The sequence below is a fragment of the Lithobates pipiens genome, unplaced genomic scaffold (genome assembly GCF_037356315.1).
Source record: "Lithobates pipiens isolate NorthernLeopardFrog02 unplaced genomic scaffold, aLitPip1_a1.2 Scaffold_18, whole genome shotgun sequence".
NCBI classification, from domain to species: Eukaryota; Metazoa; Chordata; class Amphibia; order Anura; family Ranidae; genus Lithobates; species Lithobates pipiens.
In genome coordinates, this window is record NW_027507758.1 from 171,608,245 (window position 1) to 171,632,026 (window position 23,782).

At 40.2% G+C, this 23,782-nt stretch overlaps 1 protein-coding gene across 4 annotated transcripts in view; it reads left to right on the plus strand.

The window, feature by feature from the left end:
* TTC13 (tetratricopeptide repeat domain 13) overlaps nucleotides 1–23,782 on the plus strand; it is a 119,356-nt gene that overhangs the window by 28,141 nt on the left and 67,433 nt on the right. For all 4 annotated transcript variants that reach the window (XM_077486390.1, XM_077486391.1, XM_077486392.1 and 1 more), the window contains 6 exons: nucleotides 87–181; nucleotides 2,847–2,922; nucleotides 6,567–6,637; nucleotides 19,956–20,021; nucleotides 21,605–21,697; nucleotides 23,390–23,506. In XM_077486390.1, coding sequence (XP_077342516.1) covers nucleotides 87–181; nucleotides 2,847–2,922; nucleotides 6,567–6,637; nucleotides 19,956–20,021; nucleotides 21,605–21,697; nucleotides 23,390–23,506 — 518 coding nt within the window. The remainder of the gene's footprint in view (nucleotides 1–86; nucleotides 182–2,846; nucleotides 2,923–6,566; nucleotides 6,638–19,955; nucleotides 20,022–21,604; nucleotides 21,698–23,389; nucleotides 23,507–23,782) is intronic.

Sequence of the window (23,782 nt, forward strand, 5' to 3'; positions counted from 1 at the left end):
AATCTTTGTTACTCCTTGCATTTACTTCTCCATTTAATGGTTTTATTGTATTTTGTGTCAATATACTTTTTCAATTATTTTCACAGATTCGGCATTTCTTACCTTCCGTGCTATGGACTGTGAACCAAGAGGATCACCAGCTTGTGAATCTATAGTTTCACGTAATACAGAAAAAATCCTGGTAATTAAATTTTAAAGCCACCTTTAAAGCGATTTTTGTATAGGTTTGCATTTTTGTTTTAACTAAAAATAACAAACTTGTCACACTAACCTGCTCTGTGAAAGGGTTTACCCTAGAGCCGCCTCGATCCTCCTCTTCTGGGGAGCCCTGTTGGCGCCCCTGGCGCCTCCTCTTCATTGGGTGTACCCACGGAGAGACGCTTTCCAGGGGGCACCCGTGTGGGCCCACTCCTGAGTCCATTGACACAGACAGCAGGACTCGGCCTTGCCCCTCACTGTCATGTCACTGGATTTGATTGACAGCAATCTGTTCAATGACAGAGGCAGCGACTGGAGCCACTGGACTCGTGCACGTGGTTGAAACAGATGGGTCCAGGTAAGAAAAGGGGCTCTGGGGGCAGCTGTACCAAAGATTCTTTACCTTAATTCATTAAGGTGCAAAGAATTGAGACTTGACAACTCCTCCTCCTTCTTTTTTTTTTTTTAAGGTTATGTGGGCAATGGTTTCCTCTGTAACATCTCATGTGGTAGATTCATAAACAAGAGAAGGAAGTGTCACCAGCACACCAGGATCTCCAAAATTCGGTCCAAAACTTTAATCGCATAGTATCAAAAAGTAAAAGCGACGCAGGACCCCTTCATCACGCATGTTGAAGGGTTCGGTTCCAGTCGTTGGTCATTTCAGCACCCAATCTAAGACCCCTTTCACACTAGGGCATTTTGCAGGCTATATGGCATTGAAAATAGCGCCTGCAAATAGAGGTCGACCGATATATCGGCCGGCCGATATATCGGCCGATATTTGCCGTTTTTTAAATAATCGGCATCGGCCGATTTGTGCTGATAAAAAGCCGATTTAGAACTACAGCGGGACTTTGAAATGACTTCTGTAAGAAGTCAGTGTGAGTTGCCTGAGTCGTCATAGCAACACTTTCCTCCTCTCTGGGCAGACTGCCAAGAAAAGAACTAAATGATACAATGTTTACACTTCTGAATGAATGAAGTCATCTCAGTGTGTAGAAGTTCCCAGTTTAACCATTTAAAGACTAAATCTTTTCTGACACTTGTTGCTTACAAGTAAAAATCCTGTATTTTCTGCCAGAAAATCACTTAGACCCCCCCAAAAATTATATATATTTTTTTAGCAGAGATCCTAGGGAATAAAATAGCGGTTGTTGCAATATTATGTCACACGGCATTTGCACAGAGGTCTTTAAAATGCATTTTTTTAGTAAAAAAATACACTATTTAAAAATAAAATAAAAACAGTAAAGTTAGCCCATTTTTTTTTTTTTTTTCGTCCAAAAGTTTTGACTACCTGTTTTTATTTAATACATAGGTTTTTTTTTTTTTTTTTTTATCTAAATCATACATACAAGTAAACTGATTGGAGGTTTGTTTTGTTTAATAAATGTTTAAATGTAAGAAATTTTCTGTATCACTTATGAAGGCTGCTTTCACACTGGAGCGTTGATGGTAAAACGCAAGTTTTAGCGGCTCTTTACCATCATTTTAGCGGTGCTATTTGGCTGCTAGTGGGGCACATATAACCCAGCTAGCGGCCAAGGAAGAGGTTAAATGCGCCCATGAAGCACTGCTGCCAAATCGCATTGCATGCGCTTCGGCAGTGGTGCCCATTCATATCAATGGGCAGGAGTGGTGGAGGAGCGGTATACACCACTCCAAACGTGCTGCTTGCAGGACTTTTTTTTTAAGATCCTGCCAGCGCATCGCCTCAGTGTGAAAGCACTCTGTCTTTCACACAGACTGCAGGGGAGCCATTTTGCAGGCACTTTACAGGCGCTATTTTTAGCCCAAAAGCACCTGAAAAACGCCCCAATGGGAAAGGTGTGTTAGATCAAGGGGGATTAAAAAAAAAATAATAATAAATAAAAAAAGAAAAAAATAAATAAATAAAATAAAATCGGCCTAACATATCGGCCCAAAAAAATCGGCATCATATATCGGCTATCGGCCGCCATGATTTCTAAATATCGGCATCGGCCAGAGAAAAACCCATATCTGTCGACCTCGACCTGCAAACCGCCCTAAAACAGCTGCTCCATTCACTCCAGTGTGAAAGCCCGGCAGGGCATCAGAAAAAGCCTGCCAGCAGCTTTTTTGGTGCAGTGAGCTTACCGCTCCTCCCCAGTGAAATCAATGGGGCAGCTCTGTCATACCGCCGGCAAAACGCTGCTGCGGCAGTGTTTTGCAGGCAGATTTAACCCCTTTTCTGCTGCCGAATAAAACCCGCTAGCAGCCGAATAGTGCTGCTAAAACGACGCCGGCAGCAGCACAGTGTGAAATGGGTCTAAGATACAGCCGTTCAGAAACATGTGCGTTGAGAGTATTGCATTGCAGGTTCAGATTCATAAACAAGGATGTTAAAGCCCAACTCCAGGCTCCATGATTTTCATAAATAGACCAAAAACTGGTAATACCTTTTTATTTTTATTTTTTTTATTTTTTTTACAAAAAAATTTTAATAGAATAAATCGTGTTGAGGCATTTCAACAAATTTAAAAGACTAATTTGTTGCCAAGAGATTACATAGAACTCAGTTTGTTGGCATCTACGGTATTTAAGTTGATACTTTTTACTCATGCTCCTAAATCTCTAAAAAAAAAAAAAAAAAAAAAAAAAAAAAATTTTACTTCTTTTTTTAGAGCCAAGCCAAATCTCTGGCTGAACAGAGGAGACTACCTTTTGTCACTGAAGATGATGACCTAAACGAAGAGTTGGGTAAGTTGGCTAAACATACAAATATTTTGGACTATGCACTTGCTAGTGCCTTTTTATATTGAGTTACATTTTAATGTTTGTATTGTAGCGCAGAAATATGGAAGTTTCATACATTTTGCTTGGTCACATTACCACATATACTGCAAGCCCCTGTAGACAAGCCTCTGTCTTGATATCTGATATCAAGTTAATTCACATACTAACACAGCTAACAAAATGCTTGGAGGGCTATTTTTATTTATTTTTTGTTTCATTTTTATTAGTCTTTATGGTGACACCGTTAACAGATGTTGCACAAGGCAGCCAACCATAGCAAACTAATTAGGTACACAGTCAGTCAATTGAAGTATTGAAATGAATGGCATCCCTAAGGAGCGTTAAGTCTAGTGCATTTACATGGAACGGGACCACATTTATGAGTTACCCGGAGATGGTGGTAAATATGCTGGATAGCGAGAGCTTGAGTCGCCATGGGGCTGTTTTGACACAATACAAACAACTATTTGACACCCCAGTACCAGTGTGAAATGTCGGTATATATCTCCTTTTGCAGATGAAGCATTTACATAAAAAAAATAATAATTTGCGTTTACAGTATATGTTCAAAAATCTAAAAATAATGGTCAAAAAGTAAGTCCAACCAAAACTTAGTCTGCTTTACTTATGAAACAATGCTAAAATATGCCTAGCTGATAAGTGTTTTTTGTTTTTGTTTTTTTTTGTTTGTTTTTTTGTTTCAACTTGGAGAAAATGAGGAAAGGTTTAGAGTCCATTTATTTTACCTTTCCCCAACAGCTACAGTACACATTTTTTCTGTTTTTCAGAGCAACATAACTTTAGATGGTTCTTTTTCTAATATGTTCTCTTTCCACCTCCCCTAAAAGTTAAATCTACTAAAAATTGAATGTACAGTATAATACAAAGAAGTAAAACTAACCGATAGGCTAAAATGAATGCTGCTCTGAAAATACTAAACTGTACCTGTGGGGAGAGGGGCTCCTTGCAGTCCTGTCACTGCTTCCCAAAACTCAGTGCACCATGAAGACTGAGCTGCACTAATGGTTCCTGTAAGTGCTTACTGTAAGCAACAGTTTTATCACTATTGTGTACTATTAAGGACTGCTAAGATGCGTGGTTCTGTGTGGACTCTATGCTGTTGTCTGAACCCTAGGACCATCTAGACATTGAGACTGGTGTTGCTTAAGTCTGGTCTTGCTATGTGGAAAACTGCCTGCTTTACACAGTTATCCCTGGTATCTTACTGCTGGGTGGTGCCCCCAGACCTCTGTTTGACTCTCTGAACTAGCCCACCACATCTTTCTCCCTCCAACAAGTGGTCCCTCCTGCTTCCTCGATAAACAAGCTGCACATTGGTACTGTCTGCTTAGCCTTCATATTCTCTCTCTGCGCTCCTAGTTCATAAAAATACAAGACTTTTTTTTTTTTTTTTGTTTTTTTGTTTTTGTTTAGTAATAGGGAAAGGTTAGAACCCATGTGAGGTTTTGCTGCTTTCCCATGCTAAGTTAGAGAAATTTTCCCTCACTTTAAACTGGTAGTAAAGGCATTTGGTTACGTATAACCTACAGATAAGCCTATAATAAAGCTTACCTTTTTAGATACTGTAAATATCTCCTAAACATACGCTGTCATTTAGTTATAAATCTGCTGGTGACTTCTCTGGCGCATGCACTCATAAAGCGGAGTTCTGCGCATTTTTTAGTTTATAAAAGTCAGCAGCTACAAAAAGCATAGCTGTTGACTTTTTAATAAACCGACACCTACCTACCCCACTGTCCAGGAATGTGGCCGCCTGGAGGCTTGCTTCTCTCCCCCTTCCTCTCCTCTGTGCCATCATGGTAACTGCGGGCACCCAGGCGGGTGCACACTGTGAGTATCGCTCTCTTCTCTCCTATTGGCCAGCCGATATTTTGGGACCTGAGTTGTGTCGCAGAAGATTGCTGACAGGGAGGGGCCGCCTAGGGCGAGAGGAGGAGTCGCCTAGGCAGCCGAAGATAGGAAGTTGGACAGGAAGTCTCGCAACAAAAAAGGGTAGACAATTCCCCCCCCACCCCTCCCCCAAAAAAACGACATGCCAAATGTGGCATGTCAGGGGGCGAGGAGTGCTTAAAGCAGAAGTTGCACTTTTGGGTGGAACTCCGCTTTAAGGAACTGTATACCCGTGTTGTTCCTTCAGAGCCCTGTGACTCCCGCGTGCATGCATAGGCGTGATGTTGTCCCGGCTTGTCCATTCAAAGAACTGGAGCCCGTGAACCAGAAGGAAGACCAGAAAAGGATGGAAGCCCTGTCGGCAGTGACAGCACACCACTGGTGGGTGTCATTTAAAGGCAAGTTTCACATAATGAGTTAGTATGTGATGGACATTATGACATAATATTGCTTTAAGTTCTGGGGAGAACGTTCTACTAGACAGGAAAAATTAGGCAAATCTGCAACAAGGAAATGTACGGCAATAAAATGCTGACAGGGTTTTTAGCATGCCCCTTCTGTCTGCTTCTTTTAAAGAGATTTTCATCACTTCCTGTCCTAGAGACAACATTTTTAACAAAGTAAATAAACAACTCGGAACCTCCAACTGCAATAAAACCTGACAGGAGTTCTAATCCTTCTCTAAAAAGGTTTTTGGGTATATATCCAAATTGGTTATTTACATTTCAAGTAGTCTCTCCAGTATTGCAGGCCTGGAGAGAGAGTAGGCAGCTGCAGCATAATGAGCCAATAAATTAAGCTGCTGATAAGAAGCAAGTTAGGCCCCTTTCACACGGGACGAATCAGTATGATGATGATGACGCAATGATCCGTTTGCTCGGCGGGGATCGCTCCGTTGTCCCCGCTGAGCCGGCGGCGGACAGGGCGGTCTCTGCACACTGTGCAGGGACTGTCCTGTCAGCTCTCCACTCTCCTCTATGGGGGATCGGATGAGCACGGACCGTCTGTCCGTGTTCATCCGCTCTGCAGACGGATAGAAAAACAGGATTTTCCTCCGTCTGCAGAATCGGACAATTGTGGAGGCGGACGATAGCGGGTGTCTGCGGATGTTCATCCGCAGACACCCGCTATCCCATAGGAATGCATGTATGTCCGTATTTCATCCACAAACGGATGGATGAAATACGGACATAATGTCCGCATGTGTGAAAGGGGCCTTAATAGGCGGGAAAGCAGAGCGACAGAGATGAGCTGCTGTTTCTCATTTCGCTGTCCAGTCTCAGGCTGGGGTTGGGTCCAGGATGACCTGGGTTTAGAGGAAATGGGTTGAATAATGCTGGCCATTTGTTGCTTTTGGCTGGAGCTCTGTGTTACATGTTCAGATCGTGAGTGGTTGTCCCTAAGCATATCAGCATTAGGACAGATTTTAAAACTGTGATCAATGTTTGCTTTAAGGTATCCATGATCAACATTTAGTGGATGAATTTAAAAGGAAAAAAAAGTGTTAACTGATTTTTATGCATGTTAATCCAACCAAGAACGTGTATTTTAAGGTACTTATCAAAGTTGCATTATTAAAAAAAAAGTATGTAAAGTGTCCATGGCTACTTTTTTTTTTTTCTGTGCTTGCATTTTGGAATTGAAGTCCGTTTTCATGTAAGTGACTAATTGCATGTATTCACTCCTTTATATTCAAGCTATAGGATACGTGTTGATAGGGAGTGGCCTGCATGATGAAGCAATTAAACATTTCTCATCAATGCTTCAGGTAACACGAGTTATTTATTTACCAGTCTCTGCACATTAGTCTATTTTATACTGTTTTAATGACTTTTAATATATTTCTGCCTCTGTTCACCATAGCAGCACAAGCAATGCAGCAGCTGCCTGTTTTGTAGGTACTACTGAACGTCACTCCTTGGGAAGATGTAGCATGGGGTTTTGTTTTTTGTTTTTTTTACTTCATTTTACTTTCCTCTTGAGCCTAGCCCAGTGATACTTGAACTTTTTAAAGTAGAATTCAAGCCAAACCATTTGTTCTTGAATTGGACTACGTTCGTAACTGTCATGCTAACTGCTGTCTTGGAGCCAAATTGGAGACCTCTCTCTCTCTCTTTGGCCCTTATCCAGCTGTGACAGCATTTGCCTGGCTGCGTACCTACATTTGCCTTCTATTTCTCTTGAATAGAAGTGATACAGAAGTGATAAGCCCCTTCAACAAATAAATAGGAATATATGGACAGTATGTTCTAGAGAAGTGATCTAGGCACTGCAGTTTTAAAACCCAGCAAGAAATTTAACCCTACCTTCTTTGTCTGAAACAAAAAAATAAAAAAAAATGTTTATGTAGAGTTCTAAATTGGAGCTTCCAGTTTTAAGCCTCGTGTACACTGCTGCTGGCAAACGGACGTTTAGGAGCAGCTGGGCATTTTTCTGCTGTCGTTTATAGTTTTTGGGGCAGTTGAGTTAAGAAGCATTTTTTTGGAACGCAAAAAAAAAAATGGGTTCCGATGGATGTTCAGAGGCATTTGAAACGTCATATGCCTGTAACAGCCTGTAAACGCTGCTAAACCCGGTAATTTGTGGTTAACAGCGTTTTGTTTACAGACGTTTTTCGCAATCACGTGCATGAACGCTAGCACTGGGATTTCTGTGTGTGTTTGTGTAAACACAAATCCCTGTGCTGTCAGAGGAGAGGAGCCATATTGTTTCTTCCTTCTAAGTAGGAAAAAAGATATGGCTCCTCTCCTAGTCACTCCCATTCCCACACAGTTAGAACATGCTGAGGGAACACACATTTAACCCCTTGATCACCCCCTAGTGCTATCCCCTTCCTTGCCAGTGATATTTACACAATAATCAGTGCATTTTTATAGCGCTGATTGCTGTATAAATGTCTATGGTCCCAAAAAAGTATCAAGTCTCCGATCTGTCCATCGCAATGTTGCAGTACCGCTAAAAAGATCATCTCCATTGCTAGTAAAAAAAATAAAAATAAAAATGCCATAAATCTTTCCCATAGTTTGCAGACGCTATAACTTTTTGCGCAAACCAATCAATATACGCTTATTGCAATATTTTTGGTTAAAGAAAAAAAGGTAGACTAATATATATATTGGTCTAAACTGATGAAGAATTTTTTTTTGTTTTTAAAAAAAAAGCTTTTGGGGATATTTATTATAGCAAAAAGTAAAAAATATATATTGTTTTGTGTTTTTATTTTTTCAAAATTGTTCTTTTTGTTTTATAGCGCAAAAAATAAAAACTGCAGAGGTGATCAAATACCACCAAAAGAAAGCTCTATTTGTGGGGCAAAAAAACACAAATTTTGTTTGGGTACAGTGCCAAACGATCGGGTAATTGTCAGTTAAAGCGATGCAGTGCCAAATTGTAAAAAGTGCTCTGGTCAGGAAGGGAGTAAAATCTTCTGGGGCTGAAGCGGTTAAAGAACATTTAAAAATGTAAGAAGCCTTTAAACATTAACATTAAAACAGCCTTTAGTACCATTTTCCTTTTAATACCCATTCGTTGTAATATACTTACCTTCCTTGCTGCTTACCCACCTTTTTGCTGCATAGCCATTTGTCAAAAAAAACTTTTTCTTTGTGCATGTTCACCGTCACCCCTGTGGGTGAACCATACTCTCCTGTACAGCTTGGGGCTCCCGTGGGTCCAGCTTGCCCATAAGAATGTTTGCAAGTCTGCAATGACAGTGCTGTCAGGTGAAAAATTAAGTAAACCCCATGAAAATGGTTGACTTTCTCACATATTTATACAGGCAAACATTAGATCTTCATTCCAACAGTGTCTATTAATAAAGGTGATTTACTTCAATAAGAACACAAGAAAAAATGGTCCTTTCAATCATTTATTTACAAAGATATCAATAGATGTAATAGTGTAATAGTGTACTGTGGAAAAGGGAAATCAAAACCTGGTATTACCCATTTAGCAGAGATGGCTTCCTAGATAGATTTTGTATAGCTGACCACCTGTCTCTGACATTGACAATGAAATGTTTGACTGCTTCTCGAGGTGCAATTTTCATTTGGAAGACCTTTCTGGATTTCTTTGCAGGAAATGCCCATTTCAAAATCTCCCTACAAATTTTTTATTTTTTTAAATCCAAGAAAAAGTTTAATTATGAATTAAGAAACAGTACACAACTGGAGAATTCAGTCACACTGTACATTTAAAAAGATCAAAGGACCATAATGCTCGGATATGCAACCCAGGAAATACAAAAGTCAAACCAAGCAACGTATGCCATTATACATTGTTGTGATGCTCCTTATACAGCCCTTGTCCACTGTATCCCTGCATACCCACTGTAGTGAATGTATAATGATACAGTGCCTTGAAAAAGTATATATACCCCTTGAAATTTTCCACATTTTGTCATGTTGCAACCAAAAACATAAATGTATTTTAGGGATTTTATGTGATGGACCAACACAAACTGGCACATAATTGTGAAGTGGAAGGAAACTGATTTTTTTACAAATAAATTTGTGAAAAGTGGCGTGCATTTGTATAGAGCCCCCTTTTACTCTGGTACCCCTAACTAAAACTAGTGGAACCAATTACCTTCTTGGGGTCAATGGCTAAATCTAATTGAAATGTACTATACTGGTCCAATACCTATGTAATTTTGGGCACCTCCACATAAGATGTATGAGATCATCGTTATTCTTGCTACACCTTGCACACAAGGAATCTAAACTGAGCCCAAGATTGAACAATTGAACAATTTAAGGGGAATGCGATGAACTCTTAAAAGAAGGTACACTTGAGACAACCTTTAGGTGACATTTAATGAACTATGAATGGATTCCAAGGCCTCAGACCAGTGGTACCTACATCTGTGTCCCACTTTTCCATAGCCATATTTGGGTATTTATCAGGTATTCCACTAACGGCATTGTATAACTTCTGGGGATGAACTCTTTGGTAGAAGTAGAGGGTTGCATCATGTCAAAGAGGGGTCGGGGATAATATAGGTAGCTTCAAAGAGGGTTTTGTCTAAATGGCATATTGCAATTGGAAATATAGAAAAAGCTTAGTATTCAGTAGACTATAACGGAATTGCATCTGGACGAAGGAAAGCAACTTGCCATTACTAAAGATATGTGTTATACCAAATGCTCACCTGGCTATGCCCTGCTACTTTACTAGCTCTGATTAGGTGGTATTGTTCCAGATTGGGCTATAAAAAGTAAATCCTGGTACCTGTTGTAATTATTTCACCTTAGACCAAATCTTATGGATTAATCTACATGTGGGGTATAACTTGTTGGATTTTAAGAGCTGAGCCTCCAGGGGCTCAGAGAGAGACTGGGCCACCACAAACTGCAGTGCCACTGCCAATGTGGAATCCAGCATTATACCCTTCCCATGGTTTATGGTATTCACACCGCTCAGTAACTGCTGCAGTTGGGCTGACAGGTAGTACAGCTTCGGTAATGTTAAACCCCCATTGTCTTTGGACCTCTGCAGTTGTACCAACCTTAGTCTGGCAGATCCTGATTTAACACATTTTCAATGGGAAGCAAATCAGCTTTGAGTATTGCAGTCCATAATGCTCTGTTTATTCCTTTTGAGCCATTCCTTGATGGACTTGCTAGTGTGCTTCTAATCATTTGGTGGCTCCCACTTACTGCTGGCGCACCCGCGGCTCGGGAAGGACGATCACCTCTCCCCCAACCCCCCCCCCCCCCCCCCCCGGCAATCCTCTGGGACACGTCACAGATCCCAGAGGATTGCCTGGCCAGTCACATCACGGCGTAGCTCTCGCCCGGCTGTGAAGGCACACCTGGGCGCCCACAGTGACAATGCTGGCGCCGCAAAGAGGAGGCCGAGACGGGCAGGGCTTTGTTCCCCTGCATTGCTGGACCCTGGGACAGGTAAGTGTACAATTATGTAGTATTTGTAGCTGCTGACTTTTTTTTTTTTTTTTTTTTTTTTTTTAATGTTTTATTGGAACTCTGCTTTAAATACGATCTTATGTTTTGGCCCAAACAGATCTACTGTTAAAGTGGCCAAACAACTCCTATCTTTGGTTGGTCAGTGTTCAGCACATTTTTTTCAGAGGGCCTAGTTTTTACCTAATATATTCAATGGCAAACTGTACTTTTGCTCTAATTTTCTTTTTGGACAGCAAAGGCTTTGTCTTAACCGCTTCCCGACCGCCTCACGCCGATATACGTCGGCAGAAGGGCACGTACAGGCAAAATCACTTACCTGTACGTTGTCGTTTAAGAGGTGGCGGGGGCGCCTGTGGAAAGCTCCCTGAGTCCGGAGCGGGTCTCGCAGACTTTCGCCGCAGGGATACCCGCGATCACCTCACGGAGAAGAAGAACGGGGAGATACTAAAGTAAACAAGCATCTCCCTGTTCTGCCTAGCAACAGTGACACTGATCTGTGCTTGGAGCAGAGATCAGTGATGTGTAAAACACAGCCACGCCCCCCCCCCCCCCCCCACAGTTAGAAAAATGCCCCTAGGACACACTTAACCCCTACATAGCCACCTAGTGGTTAACCCCTTCACTGCCAGTGTCATTTACACAGGAATCGGTGCATTTGTATAGCGCTGATTGCTGTATAAATGACAATGGTCCCAAAAATGTGTCAAAATTGTCCGATGTGTCTGCCATAATGTCGCAGTCACAATAAAAATTGCTGATCGCCGCCATTTAAAAAAGAGTGTGTGTAAATATATAAAAATAAATGAATATATATATACATACACACACACACACACACACACACACACACACACACACACAGTGCCTTGCGAAAGTATTCGGCCCCCTTAAACTTTTCAACCTTTTGCCACATTTCAGGCTTCAAACATAAAAATATAAAATGTTAATTTTTTGTGAAGAATCACCAACAAGTGGGACACAATTATGAAGTGGAACGAAATCTATTGGATTTTTGAAACTTTTTTTAACTAATAGAAAAATGAAAAGCGGGGTGTGCAAAATTATTCGGCACCCTTGCGTTAATACTTTGTAGAGCCACCTTTTGCTGCGATTACAGCTGCAAGTCGCTTGGGGTATGTCTCTATCAGTTTTGCACATCGAGAGACTGAAATTCTTGTCCATTCTTCCTTGCAAAACAGCTCGAGCTCAGTGAGGTTGGATGGAGAGCGTTTGTGAACAGCAGTTTTCAGCTCTTTCCACAGATTCTCGATTGGATTCAGGTCTGGACTTTGACTTGGCCATTCTAACACCTGGATACATTTATTTGTGAACCATTCCTTTGTAGATTTTGCTGGATGTTTGGGATCATTGTCTTGTTGGAAGATAAATCTCCGTCCCAGTTTCAGGTCTTTTGCAGACCCCAACAGGTTTTCATCCAGAATGGTCCTGTATTTGGCTGCATCCATCTTCCCCCTCAATTTTAACCATCTTCCCTGTCCCTGCTGAAGAAAAGCAGGCCCAAACCATGATGCCGCCACCACCATGTTTGACAGTGGGGATGGTGTGTTGAGGGTGATGAGCGGTGTTGCTTTTACGCCAAACATATCGTTTTGCATTTTGGGCAAAAAGTTTGATTTTGGTTTCATCTGACCAGAGCACCTTCTTCCACATGTTTGGTGTGGCTTGTGGCAAACTTTAGACGAGACTTTTTATGGATATGTTTGAGAAATGGCTTTCTTCTTGCCACTCTTCCATAAAGGCTAGATTTGTGCAGTGTTCGACTGATTGTTGTCCTATGGACAGACTCTCCCACCTCAGCTGTAGTTCTCTGCAGTTCATCCAGAGTGATCATGGGCCTCTTGGCTGCATCTCCTTGTCTGAGCTGAAAGTTTAGAGGGACGGCCAGGTCTTGGTAGATTTGCAGTGGTCTGATACTCCTTTCATTTCAAAATGATCGCTTGCACAGTGCTCCTTGGGATGTTTAAAGCTTAAAGCTTGGGAAATCTTTTTGTATCCAAATCCGGCTTTAAACTTCTCCACAACAGTATTACGGACCTGCCTGGTGTGTTCCTTGGTCTTCATGATGCTCTCTGCGCTTTCAACAGAACCCTGAGACTATCACAGAGCAGGTACATTTATACAGAGACTTGATTACACACAGGTGGATTCTATTTATCACCATCAGTCATATATGACAACATTGGATCATTCGGAGATCCTTGCTGAACTTCTGAAGTGAGTTTGCTGCACTGAAAGTAAAGGGGCTGAATAATCCAATAGATTTCATTCCACTTCACAATTGTGTCCCACTATCCACTATTTTTTGTAATCACTAACTTTTGCGCAAACCAATCAATAATCGCTTATTTCAGGTTTTATTTGTTGTTGGAGGTTTTTTTTTTTTACCAAAAATATGTAGAATACTTATCGGCCTAAACTGAGGAAATAAAATTGTTTTTTTTTTTATATATTTTTGGAGGATATTATAGTAAAAAAAATTTATTTATTTCTTTCCCAAAATTGTCGCTCTTTTTTTGTTTATAGAGCAAAAATAAAAACCACAGGGGTGATCAAATACCACCAAAAGAAAGCTCTATTTGCGGGGAAAAAAGGACGTAAATTTTGTTTGGGAGCCACGTCGCATGACCGCACAATTGTCAGTTAAAGCAACGCAGCGCCGAATCGCAAAAAGTGCTCTTGTCAGGAGGGGGGGGTAAATTCTTCTGGGGCTGAAGTGGTTAACACGCCTCTCATGCATGTTGAATTGGTGCAATCGTTCTGATTATAGATGAGCCCAACTGTTGCAAGAGTTACCTGCAAAATTCTTAATAAAATCTTCTAGTTCTTTGAGACTTCTTGCATTATCAAACCTGTTGAATTTGCTGGGCCAGCCAGTTCTGGGCAAATTTTGTTTTTGTATAAAATATACACCACTTCATCGTTACGTAGTTGCATCTGGTTGAAAAAAGACACAAGCCCATCCAGTTCAACCAATAGTCCATCTAGTTCAAGAAATCATAAATTTTTCTAACTGTGAAATTAATTTCAAATTATTTTAAATCTCTTACCAGACACCTAGGCATCCAAAAGTTTCTTTCCGTATCCCCTTGGAGAGCTCTGTTGATCTCAGCATGATGACGCCACCCATGTTGGGAGCAAAAAAAACCAGACCCCAACGTTTCCACCTACTTTTATCTCCTAAGGAGTTTCTGATCATTAGCAGTCTATCTGGGACACCAAATTATAATTCCATGTGAAGTGGTGATGCATATAGGGATGTTCTTTCTTTTGCTTATGGCAGACCTGCATTTTTGTTCATTTAGGTCATGAAAATTTTTATACTATGTATGTGTCATTTGTTCAAGTATATCCCCTTTATCTGTGAATACTATTTCAATCAAAATTTCACGTTTGCCTTTTCAAATATGTTTAAAAATTCAACAGTTTTCATGGGATGTCCTTTTTTTACTTTTCAGTTTTGCTTTAAAATAAAAGCCTTCAAAATGATAGCAGTATGTTTTCGAGAAGTGTAACTCTAAAGCCCCGTACACACGATCCGAAAATCGTACGGAAAATACCGCTTTCGAAGCGATCGTACGATAATCGGATCGTTAGTACAGAGCTTTCGAGAGCCGATTCGAACAGTTCATCCGATATTATTCTATCGGACGTGCACGGAAATTTTTTTCGTACGATGCCAGATCGTACGATTTTCGTGTAATCAGTACAGCTATCGTTCGAAAATGCATTACAACACATGACATCACTTCCGAATTTTTTTTCTGTCGTGCGGGAATTTTCGTGACTTTAGTAAACTCATCAGATTCGATCTGAGATTAGCATGCAATAAAAAACGGACGATCATTCGTCCGATAATCTCATCGTGTGTATGGGGCACAAGAAGGTTCTGTACGCTGTACATATACTTTTTGCTAGTATTAAATATAAATCTTTAGCTCGCCATTTAACACAGTAGTTCCTGACAAGTTTTTGAAAAAGTTAAATGCTTTGGGCCTATGTCCTTTGCTGTGCTCGTGGATTATGGATTACCTAACAGGCCAAAAATCGTGAGAAAAGGAGATCAGGTGTCTTAATACTATTATTTTGAATACAGGGATATGTGTTGAGTCTGGCCCTGTTTATATTGTTTACGCATGACTGTACTCCTTTACATGCGTCTAACACTATAGTGAAGTTTAGTTTTCTGATGACGCCACTTTAATGGGTCTTGTAGGAGATGATGAGACTGCTTATAGGCAGGAATTTCAACATTTGGTTGAGTGGTGTACAGAAAATGATTTAATATTCAGTACTGCAAAAACTAAAGAAATAGTGGATTATAGGAGATCAAGAAAGATCAAACACTATATAAATAATATGCACAATGCAATAATATGTCAATGAAATAAATTTGAAAAGTTGCTAGCTAACACCCATAAGTGATTCAGACCTCAGAAAAATGCAAACTGCAAAAAAATGTGCACAAAAAAATATAATCCAATGTATATCCAAAAAATATCAAAGGATAAAACAATAGGGCAAACAATTGTGCAAAAAATATGTTTGGTCAAACAAATTGTCCAATGTGTGTCCGAAAATATTAATGTAAATGATATCCAATTTGAATCCATTTCAATCACCAATGTGACATGTAATGCAAAGTGTGAATCCTCCACCCTTGTAGATTCGCCGCTCACCTCACTGGTGTGACCTCTGCATTACCAGTAGGTCTCGCCACGTTTTTCCCTCTCTTGGGATGAAGACAGACTGCTCCCGCTTCAAATGCCTTACTCGGATGGATGGAAAGATAGATGTATATTAATAGATTTCCAATCCCCACAGCATACATGCAGGAAGAAAAAGCACACCGATCTAGTGCTCTCAGCTTAAAACTTCACATTTTATTTAAAAAAGGTAAAGTATTGCACTTACAAAAATGGCTACAGTGTATATAGGCAGTTCTAACCATGAATCGTGTATCTGTCATATACAATCACAGGATCTTTAGATCCAGATATGATCATGGGATGATGCTATATATGTAAAACTTCGTCCTATACGTATGTTAAGTCCAAACTTCAAGACTTACTTAGTAGTTCCTGAGGAAGTCTCGAGGTTTGGACATAACGTATGTATATGGCATCATCCTGCAATGTGCAATACTTTACCTTTTTTAAATAAATGTGATGTTTTAAATATAGAGCACTAGATGTGTGTGTCCTTCTTCTTTTCTTTTTTTTTTTTTTTTTTATTCCTGCATGTATGCTGTGGGGATTTGAAATCTATTAATCCATCCATCTGAGTGAGGGGCATTTGAAGTAGCAGCAGTTTGTCTTCATCCCCAGAGAGGGCAAAACATATAGTGAGACCTACTGGTAATGCAGGGGTCATGGCAGTGAGGCGAGAGGCTAATCTACAAGGCTGGAGGATTCACACTTTGTATTACATGTCACATTGGTGATTTAGAGTGGATTCAAATTGGATATCGTTTCCTTTGAAATTTTTGGATATACGTTGGACTATTTTTTATTTATTTACTTTTTTTTTTAGAACACCCATATATTTTTTGCACAATTGTTTGCACTTTTATTATTTTTTCCTTTCTGATATTTTTGGATTTACATTGGATTATATGGCGTTTTTTTTTTTTTTTTTTTTTTTTGTACACCTTTTTTGCGCAATTGTTTTGCATTTTTATTCTATAGTGGTTACTTTTCGTAAGTTGTGCTACATCATTCTGTTTGTGTGTGTGTGTGTGTGTGTGTGTGTGTGTGTGTGTGTATAAAAGATCAAACATTGCCATTTCGGTGTGTATATATAGGTGGTGAGGAGGCGGAAAGAGTGGACACGATTACATTTTTGGAAGTTCATATTAAAAGGGAATTGTCCATGGTTTCAAAATACTTTTTTTCAGAGACTAAAGCAGACTGGATTGCCCTTAAGGCTTCTGGTTAATTTCTATCATACCATTGAGAGTATTCTTCTCCACTGTGCTGTAGTGTGGTATGCCAGCTGCAGGGCAGAGGATAAGGAAGGAGTGCCTGTTGCATGTGGTGAAAACAGCACATCAGACCCTAGTTACAGAGCTACCGTATTTGGACACAGCATATGCCAGCCGATTAAAAAAAAAAAAAAAAAAAAAAAAAAAAAAGTGAGCAAAAGCTATTAGTAGTGATCCAAGCCCCTCAAGGTTACAGTGTGTTTGTCCCATTGCCATCATTGAAAAGCTATAGTACATGCAAAATGCACACGAATTGCTTAAAGTACAATACAGGGGGGTCCCCTACTTGCAAACATTCAACTTACAAACGACTCCTACTTACAAACGGACTAAGAAGAAATCTAAATTTAGGGGGGGAAATTCTCTCCTGTAAGAGTTAATATGGGAAAAAGGTGTCTCCGCTGATGCTTTATCACCAATCCTTGTTTCCCTAACAGCCCAAAATGTTCAAAATCCAATTATCAGAAAGTGAGGTGAAATCTTCTGTACAGGGGCACAGACAGCTAAACAAATGTTGCAGGGGTGATGACCCTTCCCTATGTTATCCAAAAAGCTTAAAAATTGATTTTTTTTGGCTGAAGCTACACTTGAAGAAAATTTACCTGTTCCGACTTACAGATTCAACTTAAAGCGGTTTTGTACAGAAAATTGCAAATTCATCTTATTCAAATGGCTTTGGAACATAGATGCAGTTATGACCATTGAAATAAAATTAATATGCAGTATTTACCTTTTATTTTTAATGTTTATGCCGACTTCCGGGCTCTCCTCCCGTGGGAGTAGGCGTGTTTATCGGCTTCGCAATGGTCCCTGGGAACTTTTTTTAGCTATTTCCCAGGAATCTGTGGGGGACACAGTCATGCCGAAATCTCGTGAGATTTCGGAAGGAGGACGCCGGTCACGTGACGATGGCGTGTCCGAAATTGCCATTTTAAAAGTGGGCAGGCAGCTGTATCTGCCATTACCACTATAGCACACGAGGCAAGAGGAAGGAAAACAGAGGACACTCGATGAGCATGTGCGAGGTGGAGCGGTGGATGCTGGGAGCTCAGCGTCATCGCATCCAGGAAGTAAATGCTTGTGGGCTTCAAACGCCCACAGTGAAAATGGAAACCGCCGGACTGCTTTTTTAAAAGTTTTCCTTAGCAATGAAATCGTCACGCCGGGGGTTAAAAAGACGCCGATCGTGACTGCAAAGACACCGTAGGAATCGCCCACCAGTGACACAGGTAAAAAAAAAAAAAAACGGCAGCGGAATCCCGCTTTAACCACTTTCAGACCGGACCAATTTGCTGGTCAAAGACCAGACCACTTTTTGCGATTTGGCACTGCGTCGCTTTAGCTGACAATTGCGTGGTCGTGCGACGTGGCTCCCAAACAAAATTGACGTCCTTTTTTTCCCACAAATAGAGCTTTCTTTTGGTGGTATTTGATCGCCCCTGCGGTTTTTATTTTTTGCGCTATAAACAAAAATAGAGCGACAATTTTGAAAAAAACGCATTATTTTTTACTTTTTGTTATAATAAATATCCCCCAAAAATATATAAAAAAACATTTTTTTCCCTCAGTTTAGGCCGATACGTATTCTTCTACATATTTTTGGTAAAAAAAATCGCAATAAGCGATTATTGATTGGTTTGCGCAAAAGTTATAGCGTTTACAAAATAGGGATAGTTTTATAGCATTTTTATTAATTATTTTTTATTTATTTTTTTACTAGTAATGGCGGCGATCAGCGATTTTTATTGTGACTGCGACATTGTGGGGGACCCATCAGACATTTTTGACACATTTTTGGGACCATTGTCATTTATACAGTAATCACTGCTATATAAATGCATTGATTCCTGTGTAAATGACACTGGCAGTGAAGGGGTTAACCAGTGGGTGGCAGTGTAGGGGTTAAGTGTTCCTAGGGGTGTGTTACTAACTGTGGGGGGGTTGGGCTTTCATTTAGTGAACACTGATCTCTGCTCCAATCACATGGAGCAGAGATCAGCGTCACTAGTTGCTAGGCAGAATGGAAAATGTTGTTTACAACGGCACTTCTCCATTCGGCCGCTCCGTGAGACGATCACGGGGATGCCCGCGGCGATGGAGTCCGCAGGTCCCGCGACCAGACTCACGGGGGTCCCGACCAGCGCGGGAGTGCGCCGCTGGCGGCGCGCTCCTGATGGCAGGGCGGCAAATTTAAAGGGACGTACATGTACGCCCATTTGCCTGCCCGTGCCATTCTGTCGACGTACATCGTCGTGCGCTGGTCGGCAAGTGGTTAAGAACAAACCTACAGTCCCTATCTTGTTTGTAACCCGGGGGGCCCCCTGTGTGTGTATATATGTATATGTATATATATAATATTATGAGTGTGTGTGTGTGTGTATTTTATTATAATTTTTTATTTTTTTTTATTTCATAACCCTACCAGGTACAGATTTTTTTTTTTTTTTTTTTTTTTTTTTTTAAATACATTTTATATTTTGTTATATTTAAACCATTATGTGGGCATGGGATGATATCTATGTGTGCTTATGTTGAGAAGTGTTTTACTGCTGTTGTAAAGAGTACACTGTTAAATTTTATTGTATGTATACAATGACAATAAATATTATCTAATCTGCAAACAATGCTGATAATGAAGTTTCCATAAAGGTTTATGTCTAGTCTAAGAGCAGGGTATACACAGACAGTGTTTGTTTTTCATTCAACCACAAGCCTGAATTAAAAAAACAGACCCTCGTCACCCAAACGAGCAATGTAGATGCAGAGATCTCACCCTCCACACTATTTTATTCTGACAGCGAGGGCTAAACCACTGGCTTCTGTTTAGACAGGGCTACGTACACTTCAAAATTTGTCCGGCAATGCACACACTAATCCCAAAGTATGATATAAAGCTCTTATAGGATAAGGCAATTTTAGGGCTAAACTAGTGCGTGATCAGGAGTATTTCCTACATTAGCAGCATTGTTTTATTGCTCACAGAAATGTTCCATACAATGTGACCGGTCAGTAAGACATTAAATGGGGTATCCCTCTGCCAGTCAATGTCTATGCTAACTTCTCACTAGAGTTTAGACTTGATTCACGAAATGTTCCTGCACAGACTGCATGTCAGAGGTAATGGTGTTCTATATTAAGAACCTCATGATTTATTTTAATAGGATGATGCTGATCTTGTAAGTGCTATATATGGCAGAGGAATAGCATATGGCAAAAATGGACTGCAAGTAAGTGTTACAGCCATTAATTTTTTATCTTTACTAATAATATTGCTTTTTTAATCCCCAGTTTTAGAATGTTTTTTTCAGCCAAAGTATCTGACCATCCTACACCTTATAACCGTTCACAATATATCATGCCAGCTAATTATCATGTAATATTTTACTGTTAACAGAAAAAAGTAATGGGCATTTGATATATGTTCTATCTAGTAACTACATAATTTTCCTTGCTAATTTTCCGATGTGTATCGATTTTAACTTTTTACGTTTATATTTTATTTTTTTAAATCTTTTTTTTTTTACTTGCAAAACTAATTTTTTTTAATAAATAACAAAATGGGGCTTATCGATATCCACCATTTAAACAAAACAATCCATGCAGTCAATCACCTATCTAATGTGGATTGCAAGCAACACAGAAAAAGTGATTCCACACCACCTAGGTTATAACGTAATGCATAAAATAGAGTAGCGCAAACAACTAAATGACTGACAAAACCTTTACATGTGACTTTTCGAAATCTTCAGTTAGTCCAAACTCGTATAATTAGTCCAGCAAAAGTCTTCAGTTTATAAACTGTGCTAAAATCTTCTGTGAACTTGCTTCCCTGTTCCACAAAACATATGACATGCACTCCACCCAGTGGTATGTTAGTTAGCTCACCTCTGTACTGAACCTCAGAGCTTAATAGGGCACATCTTTCCAATCTTCCTTCGGCCATAGATCCTCTGAAAGCCACAGCAACAAGAATGGCATAAAATTATAACCTTCAACTAATAGCACTCACTGTAAAAATGATTATTTTTACGTCTGTATGTTATGTTGTGTTTTTATGGAATTTATTTACAATAAAATTTTAAAAATGTTAACATCTTTCTAGCAAAAAAATAATAATTCTATACCAGCTTGTGTAATGCGGGCTATTGTGATTATATTAAAGTGATTGTAAAGTCACAAGGTTTTTTTTTATCTTTATGCATTCTATGCATGAAGATAAAAAGCCTTCTGTGTGCAGCAGCCTCCCTCGGTCCCCCTAATACTTACCTGAACCCGATCTAGAGCCAGCGATGTTGTAGGATTGTCTCAGCTGCCTCATTGGCTGAGACAACAGTGTGGCGTCATTGGCTCACACTGCTGTCAGTCAGCCAGCCAATGAGGAGAGAAAGGGGGCAGGCCACTGCTCCTTGTCTGAATGGACACGCAGAGCTGTGGCTCGGCTGCCCCAATAGCAAGCTGCTTGCTGTGGGGCACTTGGCAGGAGGGAAGGGGCCATGAGCACCTAGGTGGGACACGAGAGGAGGCTCGGGGCTGCTCTGTACAAAACCACGGCACTGTGCAGGTAAGTAGAACGTGTTTTTTTTTTTTTTTTTTTTTTTAAGTTAAAAATAACAAAGACTTTACAATCGCTTTATGCTGGGAAGATGGACATGCATAACGAATAAGTCAGTGTAAAATGTGTAATTTAAAAAACAAAAACAAAACAAAAAAAAAAAACTTAATTTGTATTGCCAATTGTATTACCAAAACTATTGCTGTTGTGTTTGGAACTAATGGCAAACCTATTTATATATTCTCTTGTGTTCCTAAGGACATAAAAAATGCAGAATTGGCATTATTTGAACTCAGTCGGGTTATCAGCTTGGAACCGGACCATCCAGAAGTATTTGAGCAGAGAGCAGAAGTGAGTACTGTACTGCTGAAAAGGTTTTGTTTTAGATATGATTTATAAGCCCTTTTAAATTCATTACCTTGTTTGTTTCGATTGTATTTTACTGACTTTTTGGACTATGAACACTGACTCTTTTGAAAGCACATAATACTAGGTGGTCCTGAAAATCCCAAGAGGAACAGGTTGATGAATAATGGAAATTACCGTAGCTGTTTTGTTGGTGCACATACTGTATATACTGGTTTAATTACCGCAACAAGTTTTATGATCACCATAAAAATAAACATCCTGTTTCTATCTTAATTACATTCAGGGCTTATTGGGGCCTTTTGCTGATCCACATGTTCTATGCCTTATCTGTGTTTTGGAGCTGCTATTTTTCCTGAATCCCTTTTCTCAACTGGGCCTTATGTAGCTGGTCTCGTGAGAAATCATGTACTTGGCAGCCGAGAAACTTTGTACTAATGCAAGTGAAGGTTTTCAGGAGCGCTCACCAATTTTGTTGCAAAGGGGGATACATACAGTATATCATGTGAAGCAATTTGATGTACTTTATCTTACCCTATGTGGAGTAATGTACTATTGTGCGATTTAGCTCCATGTTTGCTTTTTCACTTTGATTATATAGAACTTGTAAAATTAGATTTAGGGCCGGTTCACACAGGGGGCGACACGACTTGCCGTGCCGCGACCTGACAAGTCGCCCCCGTTCTGTACAATGGAACCGTTCTGAGAGGAGCGACTCGAGTTGCTCCGACTCAGAAAAAAGGTTCCTGTACTACTTTTAAGTCATTTGCAAGTCGCCGCTGAGGTCGCGGCGAGGCAAGTCGGTGTCGCCTCGCATCGCCCCCTGTGTGAACCGGCCCTTATTGAAACAGGAACCAGTCATGTATTGCCTGATATGCTGACATTTTGGCTTTGGTGATATCCTAGTCACTGGTTCATTACAAGTATGGAAATGAGAAGTTCTGACCTAACTGGGTATTGGGTGCTCAAAATCAAAAAAGGACACCCTTCAGAGAAGGGTTATTGGGTGCTTTCTTGTCCCAGTCAGAAAAATATTAAAGCCCGTAACTAGCAACAAACCTTTTTCACACCAAGATCAGTAGTGATACTCTCCATAGTTATTTCATGACAGGTTTCCTTGAAATTTTAGCATAGAGATTTGCTAAACTGCCCTGGGCAGGCCAAGTACTTTTACACAGCACAGGTAACATTTTTGCCATTTTCATAGGGAGCAGTGCAAATTATTCTGTTATAACGTACATGTATCTCACAAGGTCTGCTGTAACCTTTCTTTGTGCACCTGCATTGTTCTACTACTGGTAACCTCTTAAATTTTCCAAATCTGAATGGGCAGCCGTGCCAACGTTTACCACAGGAGGTGCATGCACCTTTTTTAAAACGTGGCCCACAGGGAGATCGCATGGTCACAGTTTGACCATGCAATTTCCCTGCAGTTCCTGCAAATGCACTGCATTTTTACATGTGTGGGTGCCATTCATTATGAATGGCAGCCCCAGACTTTTTCTCACAACAGCGTGTTTTCACTGAGTGGTTGTGGATGTGGTAATCACTGCGATTCCCGCACCTGCAGCCACACGCATAGGTGTGAACCTAGTCTTGCAGTGTATTTATTTTTGTTCAGCTGCTAATATACCACTTGCATAAACTATTTTCTTTTCTCCCTTTCCCCCCAAATAGATATTGTCTCCCCTGGGACGGATTAGTGAGGCACTGAGTGACCTGACTAGAGCTATCCAGCTACAGCCATCAGCACGATTATATAGGCATAGAGGAACGCTTTATTTTATATCTGAGGTGAGTTCAATAATTTAGGTTATACGTACATGTCAAGTCCACCCTTAATATCCTAACCCCATTGAGATGAGGTGCTTTCCATTTTTTTTGTGTCTGTCAACAATCCCACAGATGAAATTGTTTCCTTCTCTCACCTTCATGAAGGTGTTCCACATTCAGCGTTAACTTTACATTATGGAGAACCCAGCAGAGATTTCTTATAGACCTGCCAGCTTTCAGAAGAGATGTGCAGTGCCATGAAAGAAGTGTTAAGCACCCTCTTAAAGCGGTTGTATA